The 23,960-nt window shown below is 38.0% G+C and overlaps 1 protein-coding gene across 1 annotated transcript in view; it reads right to left on the bottom strand.

The window, feature by feature from the left end:
- Window positions 1-377: 377 nt before the first annotated feature.
- The window catches only part of ANKMY2 (ankyrin repeat and MYND domain containing 2), a 26,840-nt gene continuing 3,257 nt past the window's right edge, over window positions 378-23,960 (bottom strand). Inside the window, exons 2-10 of the mRNA XM_031066817.1 lie at window positions 20,946-21,010; window positions 13,204-13,342; window positions 11,284-11,382; window positions 9,058-9,218; window positions 7,710-7,924; window positions 6,445-6,580; window positions 4,568-4,696; window positions 4,022-4,163; window positions 378-1,887 (exon numbers count right to left, since the gene is read on the bottom strand). Coding sequence (XP_030922677.1) covers window positions 1,664-1,887; window positions 4,022-4,163; window positions 4,568-4,696; window positions 6,445-6,580; window positions 7,710-7,924; window positions 9,058-9,218; window positions 11,284-11,382; window positions 13,204-13,342; window positions 20,946-21,010 — 1,310 coding nt within the window. The 3' untranslated portion in view covers window positions 378-1,663. The remainder of the gene's footprint in view (window positions 1,888-4,021; window positions 4,164-4,567; window positions 4,697-6,444; window positions 6,581-7,709; window positions 7,925-9,057; window positions 9,219-11,283; window positions 11,383-13,203; window positions 13,343-20,945; window positions 21,011-23,960) is intronic.

The following is a 23,960-nucleotide window of genomic DNA, read 5'->3' as shown; positions in this document are numbered from 1 at the left end:
CAAAGATTTCCAGTGAGCAAGGCACCACCACTGGGAGAATGAAAGCAGGATTTGTGCTGGAGATTTAGCACACTTCCAAAACCCTGACTCTTTTGCCCTGAAGGGATGGATTTCAGAGAATCCTTGAAGAGCAACACACCGCTGTGAGCCCCAAACGCTGTGAGTGCAACAGGAGGCAGCAGCACTTCTGCATTCCCAGACCTCAGAGTGGAGGGTGACTACAGCATGACTACAGGTCTGAGTTCCAGGCAGGCATTTCTTACCTGCCAATTGTCATGAAGTTAAATTTGTATACTCAAGCTACAGGAGTCCCCTGCATGTCACAGGAGAATGTCACCATGTTACAGACACAGGAAACATAATTGCCACATAGCCCCTTTCTTTTAAAAAATTCTCTTTATTCTTCACAATCTACTAATCCTTGAAATTAAAACACAAGTACATTCCCTGCACAGGTGGATGTATGTATCCTCACTCTTACAGTTTTGAGAATATTAAACAAAAACTTTCAACATATTAAATAGTAAAAAAAATTAAGAGTGTTTTCTCTGTTTTGAAGATGGTCCTTACTCCTCTAATTAGAAGAATACTGCTATATTTAAAACACCACTGATTCAGCTGACAATAAGAGTCCAATTTTGCCATCCTTATGCAGCAAGTGATATTTTCAGTTGTGGCATTCCCATTGATTTCATGAGATGCAGAAATAAATCTGAGTGAAAAACAAAGTTGAGGGGAGCTATTTTCTAGATCTGGTATTTAGCTGAAAGCCAAAGTGAAATCCCAGTTGTTTCAATGCACACATGAATCTTCTCATCCAATTCACTGCGACCAGTTCAGCATGAAAAATACTTAGCATTTTTTGTTTATGAAACAATTCACAAGCAACATCCCACTGTGCTCTAAGGCATCTTTACCTGAAAAATTTAGAATGCATTATTCTTGTCAGTCAAAATATTTTGAGTCATTCTGGTCTTCCCTTCATTAAACTTTGGAATATTTCTGACCAAACCAATAGTGAAATACACATTTCACCATCAGCTTGAGACACCTGAAACAACAGTTTCATTTACTACAATTGCCACAAAATAGACATTATTTTTTGTGCTCTCACTAGTCAAAAATATTTACAGTAATGTCATGAAAAACTGAGAGTTCAGATGAGTATCTTCAGAAACTTAATTGTTACTGAATTCCTTCAGATAAAGCTTCATAAAGTGCTGAAAAAACACCAATTCAATAGTTGGCCTTCCAGTGCTTTTAACTACAGGCCTATGTATTTGCAGAAAAAAAATTTAAAATTACAATTAAAGTGAGTTTTAAGTTTGGAAAACATGAATAATCCAAATCAAATGCTGTTCATTTTTCACTATGTGGCTCGTTAACCACAGAAACTCAGTTTCACTAGGCTTATTGTTGGTATACTCACAGATGGATCTATGCCACTAATTTTTAGCAGATAATAAATACCTATCTTGACAATTTACAACAAAACCTGGAGTATTTATAGACAAAGTAGCCAGTATTCTATCTCTTGATGAACAGAGACATTCTGTCTTTTAAAAGAAGTCTTGCATAAGCCATGCTTCAAGAACTCAGACATGGTCAGCATAAAAAATTCTTTAGTACCCTTGAGAACTCTCAGTTCCTTCCTACCCTCTTCTTACTCCTCAGAATCTTGAATTTTTTGAAGATCAATGTCATCTAAGGCAGTTTCACTCTCCAGTGGACTTTCAGGTTGCAGGGCTAGTGCCTCCATCTCTTTGGTAAATTCAGGTTCTTCTGTTCCATCAGTAGGATGATTTGGATCCATGTTTTTTGTAGGATCTGGACCAGGATCTGACTGTTGTTCACTTGTAGAACTACCCTCCACTAGTTGCATTTCATCTGAACAAAAGAGAAATCACACAATTAATAAACACTGAACTCCTTTGCAACAAAACATTTTTATTGCTGAAAAGCAATAACACTAGGACACTTTGCATCAATTACAGAAGTGATTTACTTAGAAAATTTTCATTGAAAAAACCCAAACCACTAAAGCTTTGCTTAAGTTGGTATAAGGTTACTCTGGAACTAACCCTATACAAAGCTCTCATTAATTTATCTTCCATTTTTGCCAGACTACTTTTTTTTTTTTATTATAGAGAGGAGCAGAGTAGGATACTATAGTTATTTTAAGTTTCAATTCAAACATCCTTTATTGACACTGTACTTATCACCAGCTTTTCAAAGAATGGCTGCAAGGCAGTTAAACACCAAGTACAGGTGGGGTTTGTATTAAATCAAAAACACATGGACACGACTATATAGGAAGCATTTCTGCATAAAACAGACTGAAGAAATTATGTGCTTAAAAACAATGAACTTTGGTTGAAATGAGTCATCCTAAAATTCATAACTTGACTGCCTGGAATAGAATAAACTATTGCACCTTTACTCTTCAAGCAATGTTTTCTAAGAAAAAAGAAGTTGTTAAGTAACTTTTTTCATGTGATTCTACTAAGTAGGGCTTGTATGCTAGGACTTCTGAAAAGAAGGAGGGGAAAGCCTAACTGGGAGTAGTTATATCTTGGTATATTGTTCTCTGTTGTGATTGATAGGCAGCCAAGAACAGTCACAGCTAGCTAGCCACAGTCCTGCCAAAGCCCTGCCAAGGTCTTATGTGGCAGTGAGCTAAGAGCCTTCAGCACAGGCTGAAACGTTGACTTTCTTGACACTCACCTCTGTAGAGCAGAAACAGAAACTCTTGGGTTTGCTTGTAGTTGCAGCTGTTGCATTTGGTTTTTTTTAATTATTACTTTCCTGATGTATAGGATTTGTAGGGGGTATTACTAACTTTCTGAAATAAAACTGCTGTTGATATGAAATGCTCTGCTACACCATTCACAAGGTGACCTGAAGTTCAGATGACTTCAGTGTCTTACTAACAGTGCATAATTGGATAACCTCTATAATGTGCTGGCTGTCTACTTGAATCAGTTAATGAAGATTAACATGTAGATAATGGAGGAGAAACATAACAAAAAATGTTAGCTTCCCTTTTTAGGCAGGAAGGGAGAAGAGCCATCCACCAAGATCCTGCCTCTCCCTCTGAAAAGGACAGCACGTGAGGCATCACTGCTCACAGCTCATTATGTTTGGTTGTACTGGTATGCAGTATATCCAGGGATTTCTAATATCCTTGCCTCCAACTTCCACAGTCATCCTGATCCCATGCAACAGCAGTTCTTGTAACAGGATCAACAGAGGAAACTGGTGAAAACTTTAATTATTACTGATTTATTACTGATTCATATCCTGCTACTTTAAATACAGCTGAAGTGAACAACATTACCATTGTAAGGCAACATGATTTGTGCAGTGCACTTCTACAATCCTTAAAACAAAGGAAGGGAAATCCAGCAAGTTGTAAAAGAGAAAAGGTGATTTCATCCCCTACTTTCCTATTATTTGACTTGGAGAACATGGGAAAGGGCAATACAGTGTTTATTATGTTATTATGTTTTAATTACTTGTTTCTTGAAGGGAGAAAACCACCATGAGCAGTTTAAAGCTTGCTTTCCTCACATTTGAAGCACACAACACAATTAACTTGATACTGTGATTATGAAGAGAAGTATTATGGGAGATTTAACATCTACATTAACCTTTGCAACTGGAAGGAGCAGGCTGCTTGCTTATTATCCAACTTGTCTTAACACCTCCAACAAAACATAGAGCAGCATTAAAGTTCTGCACTAGCTTGATTAAAGATCTGGATTTTGAAACAGTGCAGTGTAAATCAGAATGCTTCCATTGTGGAAGTCTGTGTAACTGCATCATTAAAAACCACATTTGGAAAGTATATAGCATTTCTAAATTTAAAGGCCAGAATCCCAGCAAACTCAGCTTTGCTGTTATGTTTTATCAAAGATTTTTCTCCCAACCTCAGCTGTTACAGTTTTAAGACCTGTTAAATTGCTCTTTGTGATGCAGTTAACACAGCATTAGTTTCAGCAAGGGAACAACAGATCCTAACCTTTCTTTTGCTTCTTTTCTTGTTTCCTTTTCTCTTTGGCAGCTTCTAGTTCTTGTTTCTCATGAATTTCCTTCAGGATCTTGCAGACTTTTTTGTGGGTAAACCAGTGTATTTTCTGGCAGTTTTGGTCACAGTACATCACCTGAAAGATACCAGAGTTACCAATTAATTTTCATGTACTGAAAGAATTTCTTTGCATTTCTTACTGCGGCAAGTTAAATGTCTATGTACAGCACTTAATGTTACTTTTAAGCAATTTTTAAGGTCATATGGAGTGGCTCTAACCTATATAAGAATCTATAAAAACCAGTTTTTTATTAACTCTAAACATAGAGAATTTTTGCTCTTTCTTCATTCTTAAGCATACACACTTGGAAATCCAAGTACTCCTTCCTACTTGTGAATTTCATGCATCTTTCCCAGAAGTAGATGGCTTGAATGTCTTCACTGCAGGCATGCATGCCATTCTTCCTAAGTCTATACAGTGAACAGAGAAGCATTCAAAATCCTCAGCACCTCAGTGCAACTATTTTTTTTTATTCTTACCATTTTACATACAGAGCATCTTTTGTCTGCTCCCTTTCCCCCACAAGTTGTACAGAATTCAGCATCCACAAAACCCACTTGGCCAGTAATCGCTTGTGTAAGCACAGAAAAAGCTGTGGGGTCAGAGCCCTGAAAGACAAGAGTGGTAATGAGATTAAAACCAGCAGTGGTGCAGAGAGGGACGTGCAAGGGAAGACCAGAAACGATGAACACGAGCATCGGTCTCACTGAAGTTGCTGCAGCAGTAAAAACATAAAACCAAATCACAGAACTTCAACTAACACGCACAATTTAAGATTTATCTTTGCTTACACTTTTGTATATTAAGTTAATTTAAGCCCTGAGCTTCTGTAGTATTTCCCCTATAAGTCATTAATAAACTCCACATTCTTTACATCTGTAGATCCTATGCAGCAAATTTTTGCAGCTCAGTCTCTGTGCTGGCACACAAAAAAATGTTGCATTTGTCACTGTTGTGCTCAGTGCACACAGGTGCTACAGACGAAATGGTCAGAATTTGAAATATTCAATTATTTGCATATTACTATTTAGATGCTATTTGCAGCATCTTTCCCATGCAATGCAAGCAGTAAGGTTTAGGTAACCATACATTAGAACTATTCTTTTGGGCAATGATGTAAATATTTGAAGAAAAAGTGCCAAGTTGTTCTGACTCTAAGTAATTCTTTAAACTGTCAGACTACCATGGAATATGCACAGTCATAACTACTATGACAACACTGACATGCCCAGACTGAATCCAAATAATTGTGCAATGACAAAGGTCAAAGGCTTCCACATAAATAAAAATTATGGTATGTCCTCCTCTCCATCTCTGCATAATGGACAGAAATCCAATGGAATAAACCATCATTGCTTTAAAGGCATGAAAGACTGCAAGCTCTCCTAAGAAAAAGGCAACAGGAAGGAAAATGTTTACTCTAAAGCAAGTTGTAATGCATCACAATGGCTTATGTTTTCACACTGTGTTTATCTTCCTGGCTTAGGCAAACAGTAGAGATTGCACTAAGCCTCAGGACATTTTAGCAGACCTGGAGCCACTTAAGATGGAGGCTATTTTTAATTGGCTCTGAATAATCCAAACACGTCACAAGATTGTTCCAATTCCCCAGTGTTTGGGCGTACAACATCTTGCTCTCAGAGACCAGAGAGAACATGCTTAAAAAAGAACAGCCACTCTTGTGTAAAATTTATTATGAAGCAATAAATAGTCCTAAAATGAAGAGTGTGCTAGCAAAGACCTAAGAGGACAACTGAGGTTAGATGTTTAACTTGTAATTTTGATTTCCTAATTTAGATATAAATTTTGCTGCACAATGCATCATCTTGGCTCTCCCTCTCTGTGATAAAAGGAAGCCCACTGAATGTTTCTCCTTTTTCTACTGTCATATATTACCAACTTCTTGTGTACAATAGAACAAATGAATATATTAGACCTAGGAAATTATTCAATCTTAAACTGAATTTAGACATTGTGAAAACAGAGTGCAAATTAAGGTCCATTTTTATCTGAATTTATCATTTCAATAAGTGAACTGGCATAGAAAAACTGAACAGACATACCAGAGGAGGAAAAGAAAGCTCAGAGACAAGAAAAAATTGCATCAGTTTTCTTTAAAAGCTGAGGTGTTTAAGCATTTGTTATGGGCACATGAGAAGAATATTAGTTGAAGTACTTTAGAGCATTTTCCTGCAATATGTAAAATCCAGCTCCACAGAGTTTAGGGACATCAAACCCTTTGCTTAAGCATTGCAGGATTGTAATATGTTGCAGAAGCTGAGGACAGAAAGATGTCTCAAGCTGGATTTACTATGTAAGTTACTGAGAAAGGATTTTCTTGACAGGAAAAACTTACTATTTCAACAGGAGCAATACTTCTCACAAGCTGCTGGAGCAACGTGGCTTCACAGTAAGGAAACTTCCGGATACTTTCTCGAATTAGCTTCTCTTGATACACAGGGAAACCATCTTTATCTCTCCCTTTCAAGAGGCTAAATTGTTTTAAATGCATGTAAAATCAGAAATCACATAGTAAATATTCAAGAACAAACACATACAGCATGCTATACTCTGTCCCCTTTCAGATTATAGAGAAGAATTCATAATAAATTGGCAACTTCATATGTTAAGTTCATATGTTAAAATGCAAATGAAAGTGTTCTTATTCTAATTCACAATCATTATGAAATACACAATATATAAATGCTCTCTGAAACCAGGACTTACTAATTCAGCCACAGAGAAAAATAATAATCTATAGGTACACTACCTACTATCTACATCTGACTAAAATATCAAAATGCCTTGTGCTGTTTAAAAATGATCATTGTAATAATAAACACGGATAAATGAACAATACCTTAAAACACAAATTCCAGTTTATTATAATAACATGTTATAGTCCTTATGCCTCTTTGGCTACTGGTTTTTTATATGGATCACTGATGAACTATTCAATTTCAGTATGTGAAAGCTGACTTCATAATTTATTTTCAGTCCCACAGAGGATTTCAGTAAAAATCCACAGTGGTGTACAGGGAATGTGATCCTTCTAAAAGTCAGGTCACTTACTGTGATATGTAAGATCAGGCAGCTGGTTTGTAACTCAGTAGATTTTGAAGACCTAAGTTATTTAAGAGGATAAGTCTCATCCAGAGTCTGTGGGATTTACAGTTCTCACTTGCTTAAGTGTTTTTGAAAAAAAAATCTGAACCTGCATGACTGCTGGAGAGCAAAATGGCACAAGAAGTGTTCCCAGATGAACCATACTGGACACTGAGAAATTCTTCTTTCAAGCCTATTACTCCCCTTTTTTTCAGTCACACATTGCTGTCTGCTGCTTCATGGTGCATATGTAAATGCCAAGTTCTAACCAGTTCCAGCAGAACTGAAATTCCAGGAATGTTTCCTTCCTATCCAGGAAAGGACAGCGTCACTTAAGACACAGAAAAAAGGCAGACAGTGCCACCCTGAAGTAAATGCAGCTGGGATTACTTAACAAGTTATTTGCCATAGCCTTTACCCAAATCAATCCAATCTATTCCTTCAGCTGTCTTTTCCCTGGTATCTGTAATGCCAGGGCATACATTTGGTTTCAGAACTCTCTGTAGAAATACTCACCTTTTGATAAACCCATCTAGTTTATCCTCTCGCTCTTTTAAAAATGTGATACATTTCTGGAAGATGCAACTGATATAGTGCATTTTCATAGCAAGAACTTCATTCATGTCTTTCTGCTTCATGCATTTCTCACAAATGAGATCCAGAACCCTGTAACATTTCTGCAGTGCTTCTACTTCAGCCAACAGAGGGTTCTCTTTCACCAGCAACACAATCTAGAAGATTGAAGAAAATGTAATCCAGTTAACACTTGTGCATTGGTATTAAAGCTTATATAGCTCATAGTAGCTAAATTTCAGTGGAGTTTTTAATATTCTTCTACTTCTTTCTTATGCAGTCTTCCCTTTCTTTCCCCAGTCATTATTTACCATTCTTATTCAACATATTGTATTCATAGTTCCCATATAAGAAAATATTTACAACTAAGACTGGTATTAAAAATAGCAAGTTTGTTTTGTTTTGTTTTTTTTTTTAATAAGAACCTGAAGAATCAAAATTACTTCTAAAGAAAGTTATAGTAACTACATACACTATCCTAAAATCTCTTTCCTTTTGAACACTACAGTCTTGTATGGTTTAAGGACTTGTATGATGTAAGCAGTTTCACAGAACACATCAACCTCACATAATCATGGAATACTTCCTGTAGCCTAGTAAAGCACTGGATAAAATAGTCTAAGAGGAAACTGTGTGCTCTACTCACTCAATTAGCTGCCACTGGTGCACTACTGTCTCTGTGTGCTGCAGATACCTGGCTGGAAACTGTTAACAAATTCTGGACTTTGATTAGCAAGCCCAAGGAATTTGTTTTTGAATTTAGGTGTATTCATTTCTCTGAACTACACTGGAGGAGCAAACCATGAAAGACATTATTGTCAGCAATATCCTGGGAAGTAAAATAAACATTCTCTTGCACATACTTTCAGAAACAGCAGCAGTGGTAGATGTTACAGCGGTGAATCGGTGATGAAGGTAAGAAGATACATGCTGAGAAAACCATTGAGAGAACAATGAGATTTTGTTAAGATAGAAAATTGTTGTATGTTTCCACTTCAAGTGGGGCTGAGAAATAAAGCCAAAAAAGACAGCTATTTATGGTTACTGATATAAGAAGTAAGAATCTCTCCAATCAAAGGTGTTAGTTCAAGATTCTGGTGTATACAAACACTGAAATGATTTTTTAATCACATCTAAACACCGAACCTGCTTCTTCCTCATTTTCAGAAGTAGTTGAATTAGCAGATAATGCTTTTGATCTGACTTGAACTTGCAGAAGACCAGAATGCTTTCTGACACAAAGAAAACACTCCCACACCACCAAACACATAGAATTTATGTATTACTCCACCTTAACAGGATGCATGTTGGTAGTAGTAATAATTTTATGCAGCGGCCCAGCTAATTTTACTGGCAGTTTTGGTTCTTTGTCTAAGCCTTGTGGTTTAGTATAGTAGTCCAGCCTTTCACGTGGAAAGAAGTTGTTGATGACAGTCACACAATCATGTTGACCTAAAGGCACACAAGAAAAAAAATCACCAGTGAAATAATAACAAGGAAAAAAAAACCCCAAAAACACTTAAACCCAAATGTAATATAAGCAATACAAGTGAGAATTACCCACATGCAAAGGAGCTCTGCATGATATATTTTGCACTGCAAAGAGGCAACTGTTGTCATTCTCTTGTGTGCAGCTCTAATCTTCAGTAAGTGTTATTAACATAATGACTCCCAGCAGGGAATGTCCTCATGAAAATGAATTCTGAATATCCTGTCCGCTTCCTGCATTCTCTCTCCCTGGTAAGCCATAACTAAGAGAATAGACATTTTCCCCCAGATTATACTATACTAATAGTCTCATACTGGTGCTATAATTTTTTAAGATAAGATTTTTCCACTTGGTACTTTTGAAATTAATGACCTTTGCATTGAGATTCATAAGTTTTCAGACCTGCAAGCAGGTATTACTGTATTAACCTAAGGTGGGAGCAGTTATAAGAACAGAACAGGTTTCAAGTTTACCAAAAATAAAAGAACTGTAATGAAAGTAATATAAGATAAGAAAAGTTACACCCTCTTCTTGTTTTCTACATCTGACAATACAATGGATTACTTGACTAAAGGGAAAGTAAAACTTATCTTTTCTAGTTCAGGACCACATTCTTTAAATTGATTGATTTGTCTTGGCACTAATCCTATAATCAGCAGAAGACACAGCCAATCAAATTCCAACATTTAAAATCTTCCACTGTTTTAGAAGAGACAGTTCTGAGCTAATAGAGCACAGTGTAAGACAAATGACAGGGGAAGAAGTATCCTCACTTCCCACACACAGGCAGATGAATTAATGTTGATTGGACAAAGAATAAAAAAGGAACCAGAATAGATTCCAATGTGCAGACTTTTACAGAGTAGTGTATCTCAGTATGCCTGAAAATATTCATGCTACCTTGGTGATGTGATGAGATTTTAAACAAGAATTCTCAAAAATTATGTTGGAGCTAATATTCCCCATTCACTCCATACAGCATCATATCGGAAAAGACTCTCCAAATCCAAAGGATAATTAATGGGAGTAAATTTCTCTGATATTTAAATAAATGGTTAAGGTTTTGCTGCTGAAACCTCAAGTGAGCAATGTCAGACTTTTCTTCTTTAAAACAGCAGAATGAGATAAAATGGAAACTAAAACTTAGCACTAAATCACTATTCAAGGAAGTAAATCTAAATGTCAAGGTAGCCTTGAATTCAGAACAACAAAAGGACTTGAAATGGAATTCTCAGGCATTCCTAAGAAGGTTGTGTTTGAATGAAAATACAGGTCCTCATTTTTGGGAAGCAATAGCTGTGCCATTGAAAATGACTCCACTTAACCTCATAATATTTTATCAATTCTCCCTGCTAGAGAAGAAGTGGGACATTAAGCCAGGAACCTAGTATTGTCAAGGAAGGTAAAAAATTTAAAAAGGGTTTATAAAAACAAACAAAAAAAGACCAAAAAAAAGAAAAAACAACAGCAAAAAAGCCTATTGCATGTTTTGCCAGGGATTATTGCACATGCTGGAATGATAAATCTTTCTCTTATTCTAGTGAAGTTCAGATCAGTAATCAGCGACTGCCTCAGAAGAGGTTCCAAGACTTCTCCCTCTCCCAGAAGCCAGGGAGAAGGGCAGGGGGTGGCATGCTGCCAGCACACAGCTGCAAACTCAGCTGAGCTCCTAACTCCCGGCACTACAGTCGTCCTTTCCCACAAGAGAGGCTCCAATTAGCACTTGGTGCTGCACTTCGGACCCCTCCAATGCAACCAGCTTCCTCTATTTCCAAAGCAGTGACATTGCAAAAACTTATACACTTGTGCAGCATCTGTTCTCTCAGGTAACATCATCTGTGTTTTTAGGAAATCAAACATGGGAATAGCACACAAATTGACTCTTACATGATGAGATGTGGAAAACTAAGCTCAACAACATGTCAGTTCAGAACAAGCCATTAAATAATGTTGCTCCAAGAAAAAGCATCAGACTCTAATACTTCACTTCTTTAGGAGTTTAGAAAATGATAATAATTTTCATCTTACCCACAAAAGCAGCCATCTGAGCAGCTGTCCTTCCCACAGAGTTGACAACATCAGTTTCTGCTCCAGCCTCTAACATCATCCAGGTGATTTCTTTGTTTCCTGAATTTGCAGGAAAGATATGGGCAATGAGCAAGGACAAATCAGAACTTGTAATTCTCTATGCTTCAGAAAAGATGCACTGAATTTCTTAAAGACCGGGAACAACACTGAGGAAATGAATGCTCTTAATGTCATTATTTTCAGCATGAATTAAGAGAAAGGAATGTGCTTATTTAGAGTTCCAGCAGGTGTAACTCTGCTCTCTGTAATGCACATTCAGCTTCCTGTGGAGCTTATGGGAGTCCTACTCATGTAGCTACACTAGAGGTTGGTCCCTCTGGACAGCAGTATAGAAGGAAATTCTACTAATCTAGTTTAACAGTTCAACTACATTTGCTATTCTAAGAAGAAAAACACATTCAGGACTATGATGTAGCAGGAACACAGTGAACAGAACAGATTGTTCCTTTCTCCACAGCGGGAACTGGGTGTTCAGACTGGGCTAAATACCAAGTAAAATGGAGCTAAAATTTGATGGGAAGATTAGATGACTTAATTGGTGCCCTTCAGAGACTAAAAAAGGACACTTGTCACCACTCCTGCTGGTTCTGCTTTCAAAGGTATTCTTACTTCATCCATTTTTGTGCAGATGCTAAGCACAGGAAAGTGAATACAAAAAGGGGATGGTGGATGAAAATGAATGTTTAAAAACAAAGTCACTGCGTCAGTAGTGCTCATGTACCTTTTGTGCTCACAAATAACAGACTCTAAAGTCAACACTTAGAAGCTTTCACACCCAGGATGACAGGCTAAAAGCTCAGCTGTGAGAAAATGGTAAAAATACAGCATTTTCTATAAAATTGCAGTCATTTAACAGCCTCTAAGAGTTTGTCCTCATCTATCTGCTGCAGCTGTGATATTGCTCAATACCACAGAACACTGGAAATTCACAAATCGTTTTACCGAAGTTGCAGCTGAAAAACAATAAGATGATCTAGTTAAGGTTCATGTACACACATAAGCCTTTTTTTTTAATACTTATGATGAATGAAGGCAGTTTAAACTCTACCTGCTAAGAACGCTGACTCCCCTAGAATCTAATTTTTGGTAAGACATAAGTGGCCTAGTAAAGAAGGTACTTAAAATAACCTAATATTCCCAAATCAAATATTTTCGCCAAAAGGAACAATGTTTTAATGTAGTGTCTTTTTCTCACTCAAGGAAATGACTGTACCAGCCATCAGGGGAAAAGAATAGCAAGAAGAAAGCTGCAAACCACCACTTGAGACAGGAGAAGATATATACAGCCATAAACATGCCCATGAAAAAAATAATAATGTAAGAGGAGAGTGAAAATTATTTTGGGAAAACATGGTTTTAAAACTTACTAAATACATTTTTAAAAGCCCACACAACAGTTGGAAAAATAAAGTAGGAGAAAGACAAAATTTGAAAAATACTGGACTGAGATGTCTTGTCTATTACCAAAAGCTACGAGTGCAGCATCATTTTCAGTGTAACACAGTCTAAGCAAACAAAATGTATCCCGCTGCACAAGAAAACAGTCCCAGAAAAGTGAATGTTGAGATCTCAAACAAAGAGGACAAAGTAGGTACAGGACAAATAGACTGTATGCCTCAAAATGCTGAACAAAATAAATTTTTATATGAGTCTGAACAGAGACTTTCTGAACAGAGAGGTTCTCCTGTCGCACTGTCCACAGGATTTTACAGATCATGATGTAGCTGCATAGTTCACATAAATAACAGCAAAACTGAATAATAAAAGCATGTTAACAGTTACTTTTAAATTATTAACTTATGGCAAGTTGTACCAAATAATGTCATAAAAATCAGTGATCTGAGTCTAGTAAGAAGTTACCTGAAAGTCCAGCAAACATCAAGGCAGTGTATCCATGCTCATGTTCATTGCAGTTTACATCAGCTCCATGTCTCAACAGCAACCTGCACATGTCCACCTTCCCTTTGTAGGCTGCATGCATCAGAGGGGTCATGCCATGCTGGCAAAGGGAAGGAGAAGCAAGTAGCATACAAAAAAGAATGTTACATCTCTTGATCTTCATACCATTGATCATTTTTACTTGGCCATACATATCCAATACAACTACTAAAGCCTCACGTAGTATTTTATTTACAAAAAACCTCACAAAATCTTAATGAAAAAATATGGTTACTAACATGAAGCAGATTTCCATGTCAGTTTTCTTATTATGCTGTGCTACAGATTTGATAACAGAGCATGGTTTAACAAATGAAAACCATTTACAGTCAATTTATCATTGTCCTTTTATGAAAGACATTAGTGTTGAAGACAGTTAATGTTCCTGATAGTTGGAGAAGCTTGGTTTAGAAAATCTGTTAGCTTCCTATGTTACTCTTTTCTCCCCTGCTCCGGCTTATATGATAAGCAGCAAGAAAATTAGAAATAGGCTCTTGTTGTTCTAAACATTACAAAGATTTTTAGCCTCTGAAACCCATCTTGCTCATTTTTAGTCATGATTACTAGTAGTTTTGCCATCCTGTCATTGTGTCCATGATCAGCCAGAGCTCTGACAGCCCTCATAAGGACACACAGCTCTTGTCAGACTGTAACAAACCTGGCTGGTTTGATCAACTGCCCCAGTACAAAAAGGATTCGCTTCAGCATGGGAGGACTGAGGTGGAATTATAAAGGTAAAGCTGGGGAAACCCCTGAGGAAATTTTCAGAACTGGGTGAACTGTTAGTGCAGGCTCTCTATCTCTCTTCAAGGGCAGGGAGAAGCATGCTGCTGGTTGATAAAGCTACATGACAGTCCATTTTCAGAATATAGTATGCTTTTTCCAATATGCTGTTTCTTTTCACTTAACATCAGGTCAGTATTCATGTTATGAGCCAAGACACTTTAACGGTCCAAGAACACCTTCCAACACTGCACACCAGGGAGAGTGCTTTAGTTTATCCCTCAAGAAAATCAAAATGGCATTCTGTTCCTTTATTTGCCAGTCAAGGCTGTGGGCTTGAGTACATACATGTACAACATTACTGCAGCTCTGTAAATGCCTGGTAATGTGATACTCTGAAATAATGTAATTGTCAGATTGAGCCTTAATGTATTTCTTGTTTCAATTTATGACTGAGTGAAACCCAACGAAGTTTAATTTACCAGTATAATTTTCAAAATATTTCTAAAGGTGAGGGAAATCTGAAAAGTTAGAAGTATAATAATTTTAAGGTATTACAGTTTCATTACTCTCCATCCTAACTGAAAATAACAGAAAGTGCTTACTTGATGCATTATATTTTAGTAACCCCCAAATTTTGGTAAACTGCAATATAAACTGACATTGAAGAACCAAAATACCTAAAGATATCCCTTCGTGAATATGAAACAGACTGCTTTTGCTAGATTTCATTTGGGGTGTCTCAAATGTTGAATAAAGACTTCCTGGCCTACTACATAATATATTTTATTATATTACATTTCATAATGTTACATCAAAAGCAACTTTACAGGCCAATCCCAGTCTGGAGTCACAGTAGGAATTCGTCTCTTTAGCAGCACAGAAAGGTACTGCAGTAAGGGAATATAAACACAGCACAGTTTTTGATGGGAGAAAGATTTTTTAAAAACAATGACTTTTAAGTTTGGTTATATCTTGAAAGCCAGTTGTTTCAATTAAGATCTAAAGATTATATGACAAAGTAAAGAACTGCATTTGTTTTACCCTTTCCTCCCAGAAAACTATTTTTTAAAATCCTTTGATTTAATTTTGGAAGTGTCAGGCTGTGGTGTGGATCAAAAAATGTATAAGGCAGAAAATATGTGGATGGTTGCTATAAAATTGGATTTGAAGTCGCATTAATATCAGTTTTTCCCATTCACAGCAAACAAAAGAGGGTCAGGCAAGACACAGATTTATCTGGAAATGCTAGGTATCCTGTATTATGTCCCTACACTGAAACTGGATTGACTGCAAATACTTTTCTCAGCCTGAATGTCAAAGACAGGTCCAGCAACAGTCTGTTTTCTCACAGATAACATTTGGATTGTCAATACAATGTACTTAAAAGACAAAACTTGCAGATGGTTTATTAAGCATACACATGAAACAAATTTTTTTTCCACTATGAAACATCAGATGAAGGATCCTTTTTCTAGCTGTTACCATGCAACATTCTTCTGACCAAAAAAATCGAACTTTTTAATCTTGCTCCCCAGGACAAAAGTAAATCTTTCCCAGCTTTCTTTTTTTTGTAGGTATGTTACACGGCAACTTCTCTTCTGCAGGGCTGCAAGTATTTCCTGTATATCTCACCATTCAAGATGAATAGAGTTTGCTGGAGAGGCATTTTTAGAGCCTCTAAAACACTCCCTGGCACTTCTCTTGACTGAGTTCTCCAGCTCACCAACCAACAAGGCCTCCCTGGCACAAGAGGGGTTAGCCAGCCTGGCCATTACAGACCATCCTTCCCAGTTCCTTATGTTGAAAACAGCCCAAAAGCAGATTGAGGAATGGGATTCTAAGAACTGCTGCCATGGTGAGGGAAGCCAATTGATGACTAAAACCCCAAACAATGAACTATGGGGTCAGTGGAGGGGCAGACAGATGAGTACCAGAACCAGGGACGGGTTGGACTCCACCACCAGCACAAAGGAAGAAGAAAGCAGATCAATCTCTCTTCAGCATCCAGCTGAGGTGTGCTTGAACAGGATAAATAAAATTATGAAGATAATAAAATGGAAAAGCAACCTTCTGCCTCCTAGGAAGTTTCCAACAAAACTCCTGCTCAACCTTCATCAACCAGAGGAATGGGGAAACACAGGACAGCTAGGGAACAGGAAGTGGGACAAACAAACAAAAAATACACAGTATCTCTCACTCCAGTGACATGTGCATATTTGGCACAAAACCTCTCAATTTTGTGAACATTTAAACACTCATGCTGTATAAGAAGAAACGTCATGAGTGTATTGTTTTGTGGCTAACACGATGACAATTCACCACTGAAGTAGCCACATAAACCTGTGTTACTCAAGCAAAAATCCAAGTGCTCCCAACATTCCCATGCTCACTTCACCCTTCTTCTCAACCATGGAACCTTGTCAAGATGTGGCATACAGGCTGGATGACACTGGAGCAGTCCCTCAGCAGCTACTGGGGTACACTAAGGCAATGCACATGCAAGTACCAGCAATTTAAATAGAGTGGGAAAATTAAAAAAAAAAAAAAGGGAAAGTGAAAGGGCTGTCAAAACCCTTGCTGAAAAACTGCTGTAGACACTTGTATGCCAGCAATATTAAAGCATCCACCTCTCCCTTCTCCAGGGAGAATTGGAATCATTCCTCCAATGAGGAATGCGGTCCCACATTAACACAGAAAGAGCGTCTTATTTTACCCTTCATGTTCAGGCAGCAGTTCCAGTCAGAAAATTATAAAAAAACCACATAACTCTGGGTTTGGCTTTTACTTGAGATAGAATTTGGGACATGGCTAAAAATGATGTAAAAAGAACAGGTGCTACAAGGCAGAAATACTTGTTGATGTATTTCTTCAAAAATCAACTCTCTTGTACTGAATGCTGTTAGTCTAGAAATGCGACTTGACTCTTCACTGGATGAAAGCCTCTAGAAATTTCACCCTTCAAGCTTTTGAATAAGATTGCCCTTACACATCTTAAATTTCCTAAAAGCTGAATTTGGAAGGAGGTCACCAGCTACATGCACAAATAATTTTAGCTGTAGCTAAGTATGGACTAATTAGAATATGAAATACTGTTCAGTAAGTGTCGATCACAGCTATAGTTCTCCTTTACAGTCATCCTGCACAGCTGTTGGTATCACACATGTAACACATGAGATTCCTCTGATGATCTTTCAGTTCATCTGTAGTGATGAAAAGTTAAAGCCTACATCAATCAGCAACCTGAATTGAAACCAGATAATTCTTACTAGCAGTGGAATTTTCTTTGGTTTGTGTATTTTGAAGTATTATGTAAAAAACATCAAAAGACAAAACCCTTCCTCCTCAACAAATCCCAAGGATCTGGCATTTTCTGCTAGCATAGGATTTTCACACTAGAATAGCAAGATGGATTACCTGAGGAACCCTCCATTGAACACACTCACTAGGAGTCAAGCTACTCACATCTCAGCCATGAATAAGCAGGCTGCTGCTGTAATTCCCAGTTAGTGTTTGGTTCTGTAGCATAGAGAAGTGGACTGTTTCTAAATGATCCATTACCAAACTGAACAGCTGAATTACCAAACTAGAGGGAAAAGCTAATGCTGCTAATGCCAGATGATAGTTCTTCATGAAAGAAGATTATGAACAGCCTCAGTTATTTTACATAGAGAAAAATGAGGTACTTTTAAAGCCAAGTCTGTTGGCTTGATCTGTAGAAAACAGGGGACATAGTACTACAGTACTCCTTTGCAACCTTAACTACCAACACGACCAGAGGAAAATTCTACACTTGGAAAGCCCATGTGCTTCCTTGAGCCTGCCTTTCTATAATGATCTGAAATATTTTAGCCACATGTTGCAGATGGAGTTCAAGTCAGCAAAGTGCTGACAAAAAGTCACAGTATTTACAAGCTCTGTACTCGCAGGGGAAAGAAAAGTGCTGAACACTTCACCCCATACTAAGTTTCCAAATTATCAACCACTCCATTAAAAAATGACTAAGAAGTGTGCATTTAAGTTAAATATATTTGATTTTATTTTACATCCATTTCTACAGCCCATTTATTTGTTCCAATGTTTGAGGACACCTGAACTTAAATGGCCCTTAAGTTTTAAAGTCACCAAACTGTTAAAGACCAGTTTTGCAAAACAGCCATTGCACTTGTTTTCATAAGACAGTGATTAAGACACAACAAAACAATTGATTTGGTCAGAAAGGGTGCTGAGAAAAAACAGGACTGTATCTGCTGGATATCTCCAACCTTCTGGAAGATGGGCATCTGGGAAACTCATCTGAGTGAAGGGATCTTACTCTGTGCTGACGCTCCCAGCAGAGCTCGGAAGACAGCAGGAGGTGAAGGGTATGAGGGAGTCTTGGAACAAGGGCAGGAAAAGCAAGCAGACTTTAGAGAAGTAATTTTTTATTTTTAAATATATGTACCAACAGCAGAAGCAATGCTGAAATACTGCATCGAGCTCATATGTACATTTTTAAAGTAAGAAGCCAAAACAACTGGAAAGGATTTGAAAAAGAGCCACTATTATAGCTCACTTGCTGCAGAAACATAACTTTAGGCAAGATACTTAAAAGGTCACTGCATCTGGAAGATGTTAAAATGTGACTTGGTCCTTGTCTAAAGGTACATGGAGAAAAGACAACTGACTGTCAGTAGTTTTTAATCTACAAGAAAATGGATCCAAGAAGTTAGAATATACAGTCAAAACAAAAATGAAAGGAACAGATTATGTGTGGGTTCTTTTTAAATCAGGAAGTGCACCATATAACAACCTGCTTCTGATGCTGTGTGTTCTTCAGCCCAAAATTATTAAATTGTGATCGCATGCTCGCTGTACCACAGCTAGAAGACAGAATTACATTCAACCTGGGCTCATTCTATGGATTCTCTCATGTAAAAAAAGTCTTCAAGGATGGAAATGAGTTCCTAACTGAATTGAGCTCCCACTTTAATACCTAAGCGTTCCATCTTCAGGGCTTCCTTACTTCTTAACATTAACAAAATAAGTAACAGTAGTAATGTAAATGTGAATTTCAAGATACACAACTAAGGCAACAGAGAAAAAAAATAAGACCTGATGCACTGAGAGCAGTCTCCAGTTGTGGCAACAACATAACTGGAATTTCACACACTCTTACTTATGTATAGATATTAGAATAACACATTGGAGCAAAATTGGGTTATAAAAGAAAAATTGTAACACTCACATAGCTGATGGATTTAAGAAACCTGAACCCTCTCCTGTTCATGATTACACACCATTCTTGGGAGTAAAAATGAGTCTGCAAGAAGCCCATTGCATAAAGTTTTATGGGCCTTATTTGTATATAGTCAGATATGAGCCTTAGGTAAATACTGTTAATACTATTTCTTCTACAACAATAGCCTGAGGCGTAACTTGGACATGGTTTCTTTGAATAAACCACGTCCTCTCAACACTAATCCTGGATGTTGCACTAATACTGCAGCAATGCTGCCATCATTGAGCACAACCTGCAATTACACTTAAGGAAAACCTTTTGATGGCCATACAATAAAGCATGCTTACAAACAGACTTATATTGTGTCTTGGGTTCCTAAAGTTCACTGTAAAGCTTGACTAGTTTCACAGAAACTTGTTGCAATTCATACAATAGAAATTCAGGTTTAGTATTTAACTTATGAACAATCAGAAAATTGATCTGTTGGGAGAAAAAAAAGGCTGACAAAGATAGCTAGTAGAAGAAGTGGCAATTTTTCTCCATTCAGCATTTATGAGACCACATCTACAATATACCCTGTCCCATTTTGAGCCTTCCAGTGCAATAAAGACATGGATAAACTGCAACAAAACCAATGGAGTACCACCACTCCACGGTAGGAACCTGAGCACTTGTGCAGTGAGGAGAGCCTGCAGGAGCTGGGCTTGCACAGCCTGGAGAAGAAACGGCTTTTGTGGGACCCAACAGCAGCCTGCCAGAGCTGACAGGGAGAAGACAAACTCTTCACTTATGGTGGTAGGGGGGCAAGAGACACTGAGCCTGAGCTGAGGTTCAGACACAAATGAAACACTTTTTCACTGAAATCACAGTAGGAGAGTAGAACAAGTTGCCCAGAAATATTTTACAGTCTCCATCCTTATATATTTACAAGGTCAGACATGTGAAAACTCAGATCAATCTCATCTGGCCCTGGAGCTGAAGCTGCTTTGAGTCAGATGCTGAACTAAACACATTCCCAGAATTTCCCAGTGATACCTATGAAATTATAAAGATGTGAAAACAACGACAGATTAACATTTAAATTGATAAATTACACATAGATTTAACATGCATGATGGGGAATTAGTTTTGCTTTCATGCTTTAAAAAACATTGTAAAAAGAAAAATAAGAGGAAACATGAACATCACATAAGGTTCCTCTCTCCACAAACTTATGCCCACCTTCAGGTAGCACTTCAGGATTTAATCTTCTACATGGTTACCACACCCACTTGTATAAAAGGCTGTGGTTCCATTTCTGATCAAGCTAGTCACCCTCCAAGTATGCCCATGAGACCCAAGCATGGGATGGGGACAGGTGCTGTGCCTGCCACAGAGGGACTTCACTACTTGTGACGGTGACAAGAAGTCAGGGAGCACCCCCACGTGTTTTGCTGCAGCATTTATCTTACCTTACAGACAAAGTTCAGGCTGGAGCTTGAGACAAAATACAGTGTAGTGCTTTAAGTAACATTAATCTTTAACCTTTCTTAAAAAAAAAAACAGTAAGAACTCTTCAAAGGTTCATTACTCAGCTGCATGCTGGAAATATCTTGAGAGTAACTCTGATTTTCAGGGCTATAGCAACTGTTAGAGAAATGTTATTTAACAACAGGAAGGCCTTCACACCTAGCATTTTCCTTATTAAACTCAGCATAATGCTTGCACAGTTTTGCAGTACCTCATCCAGGCAATTGACACGGACATTCTTGCTCCCCAGTAGCCTTCCAGCCTCCTCAGTGTTTCCTTTAAATAAAAACACACAGAAAGAAAAGGGGGTGAGAAATAGAATAAACTGAGAATCTGGAGGAAAACGGTAATTTCCATTTCTCATTAGAATCAAAATCTTTGTATGTTACCTGCTTAGGATGCAGATTAACCACCAATAAATTAATTGCACTTAGTGAAGAAGCTTAGGAATGAACATGTTATGTTCTAGAAGCTAAAAGCCAAGAACTCACAACATCAAAGAGCAGTTGGAAAGCATGAACTACAAGTAAACATCCATTTTTTGTGAAGTAACTGAGCTACACACACAAAAATGGGACACTCACATAAACAGCACATGAACAGCTCCAAATGAGTATCATGATACTGAGCACTTTAACACATTTTGTGCTTTCATCTCTTCTGGAGCCTCTTTTGCCTAAAAGAGCAGTCTACATTTTCAAAAAAAGAAATTACCTCACTTTAAAGACTTTTTGGTTTGAATGAAACATGCCTTATCATTTACTCACATCATTTTTCCTGTTTCAATTTGAAATCTGCAATGTATCACACTCACAGAAGTGGAATGAATTGGCTTTTGCTAATAGAGAATATAGATAGAAAGGACAAGGACCCAGGTAGCTTGATCATTGACGTTTCTAAAAATTGCCAAACACATAAGTAGATTGAAATCTAAAAAAAAAAGTGTGCCAGGAAAAACAGGCTGCACCTGTTTTTCAATTCTACTGTCCTACTATTTTTCAATTCATTACCAAAATCCTTTTGGCTAAGCCACAGATCTAAGAACATGATTTAAAGTCCATTGGAGGACTCTTCATATACTACCAACACAGCTCCTCTAGGCACAAAGAAATAAAAGAACATTCCGAGAATCTGAGTTTGGAGAATATTATTGCAAATTAACAGAAACTTCTAATTACTGATTCAATCATCAGCAAAGCTCTTTCAGCAGTGATGTGTTTAATAAAAATAAGCACTGCAACACTTATTTTAATTATTTTCATGTTTATCTTCACTCTTTCATAAGTCATCCACCAATGTTTCAGCAAAACAGCTCTTGCAACTTCAGTTTTGGCTAAAAAATCCTATTGAAATGCTAGAAATAATTTATTTTCATAAGGCTTTTTGGTGTGGTTTAACTACACTACATGGGCTTTTACCATTTTTCTTTTAATTCATTAATTTCAGGAAAAAAAAAGACAATCACCTGAGTCATGTCACACACTTAATAAAGACTCCTGACTGACAGTAAGGGAACCATCAACTAACTTATTCCCCCAGACATACATATATCCTCAACATGTTAGAAGCTTCTTAAGAACTGGATCAGTTTTCAGAAGAATATCCCAGCCAAAGAACAAACATCAGTAAGAGAAAGTCTTCAAGGGGTGATCTTCAAGTAAATTTTAATACAAGCAAAGCAAAGTTGCATTTACAAAATCAGAGTTCTGTATGACAAAACATTGAATGATTTTCAAACAAGACACTAAACTGATGGAAGTCAGACTTCTAGAATTGGCCAGAGGCAAAAGCTGCAGCCAGGCTCCTCATAGTGGTGGCATGGTAGGAAGCTGAGAGACAACAGGCAGAAGCTGAAATGAAAGGAAGCTTCAGACTGGAGACAAGGAAAAACACTTTCACTATGAACCCAGTAAGGCAAAGAGATTGCCCACAGACACTGCGCAGCATTCCTCCTTGGAAGTTTTCAAGGCCTGATGGGATAAAGCCCTAAGTGATCACGCTTGACCTCACAGCTGATGTGTTTTGAGCAGGAGGTTGGCCTAGAGACCTCCTGAGGCCTCTTCCAACCTGAATTATCCCATGACCCTCATCAGAAGTGTCAGGTAAGTTAGACAGAGGTTTCTGCAAGACCGAGGTCTGAAACTCTTATTAAAGTGAGTCAATCAAACTGGTCCACAATAAATTCACTGCTGACTGTCCTACGCTTGTTGTGAACATTTTAGTACAACTGAGAGTGAAGCACCAAAACTCCAGCAAAACATTCATGGGTTCAAATTGCCTTGAAACTACATATAGAAATGCACAGAACACAAAGTGTTTATAGTTTGCCTCCAACTAATGAATGTTGCTCATGATTGTCAAAATATCAGTTGGAGGGTAACTATTTAGTTGGGGTTACGAAATTCACGTTGCTGGACCAGGAAACCCAAACGACAGAAAGCTGCCCTGGCAACAAGCATGTGGGACAGTGCGATGAAACTGTGACACTCACACGGAATGCAAAACCACAGAATGGTCAGGTTAGAGGGGACCACACTAGCCTGGTATCTGGTCCAACCTCCCTGCTCAAGCAGGCTCAGAGCACATGGCACAGAATTGAATCCAGACAGTTCCTGAGTATCTCCAGTGAGGGAGACTCCACAACTTCCCTGGTTAATCTGCTCCAGTGTGTGGTCAACTACACAGTAAAGAAGTCCTTCCTCTTATTCAAGTGGAATTTTCTGTGCATCAGTTTCTGCCCACTGCCTCATGTCCTGTTGCTTGGCACTACCAGGAAGCACCAGGCTGTATCCTCTAGACACCCTTCCTTCAGAGAGATATTGATGCCCTCTCCTCTCCTCTCTCTAAGAGGGCAATATAAGATAGTATAAGGAATAGTAAAATAGAACATTATAAGGGATAAGAGGTGCACAACACCCTAAACAAGCTCAAGTGCTGGCAATGTGAGAATAACGTGTCTGCAAAGACGCCCTGGTCTGGCAACAGCACATGGGAAAAACCTTACAGGACGCTAGAAGACTAGATTACCCTCAAGAAAACTTTTTTTTTTTTCAGCAGTGGACATAAACACCAATAATGACTCAAATATCAACAGACATTGCCGATAGGATGCAAGCTTTCCTTGAGAGAGACAGACCCGCCCAGCGGAGCTTCCCCAGCCCCGCAGCGCGCTCCCCGCTGCACTGCCCGGGTGTCGCGGGCCTGCCCGGGCGGGGAGCGCCGCTCC

Source organism: Geospiza fortis, unplaced genomic scaffold (genome assembly GCF_000277835.1).
Source record: "Geospiza fortis unplaced genomic scaffold, GeoFor_1.0 scaffold138, whole genome shotgun sequence".
In the NCBI taxonomy this organism is placed as follows: domain Eukaryota; kingdom Metazoa; phylum Chordata; class Aves; order Passeriformes; family Thraupidae; genus Geospiza; species Geospiza fortis.
Note: the sequence above shows the minus strand (reverse complement) of the source record. Positions and strands in the feature narration are given on the sequence as shown.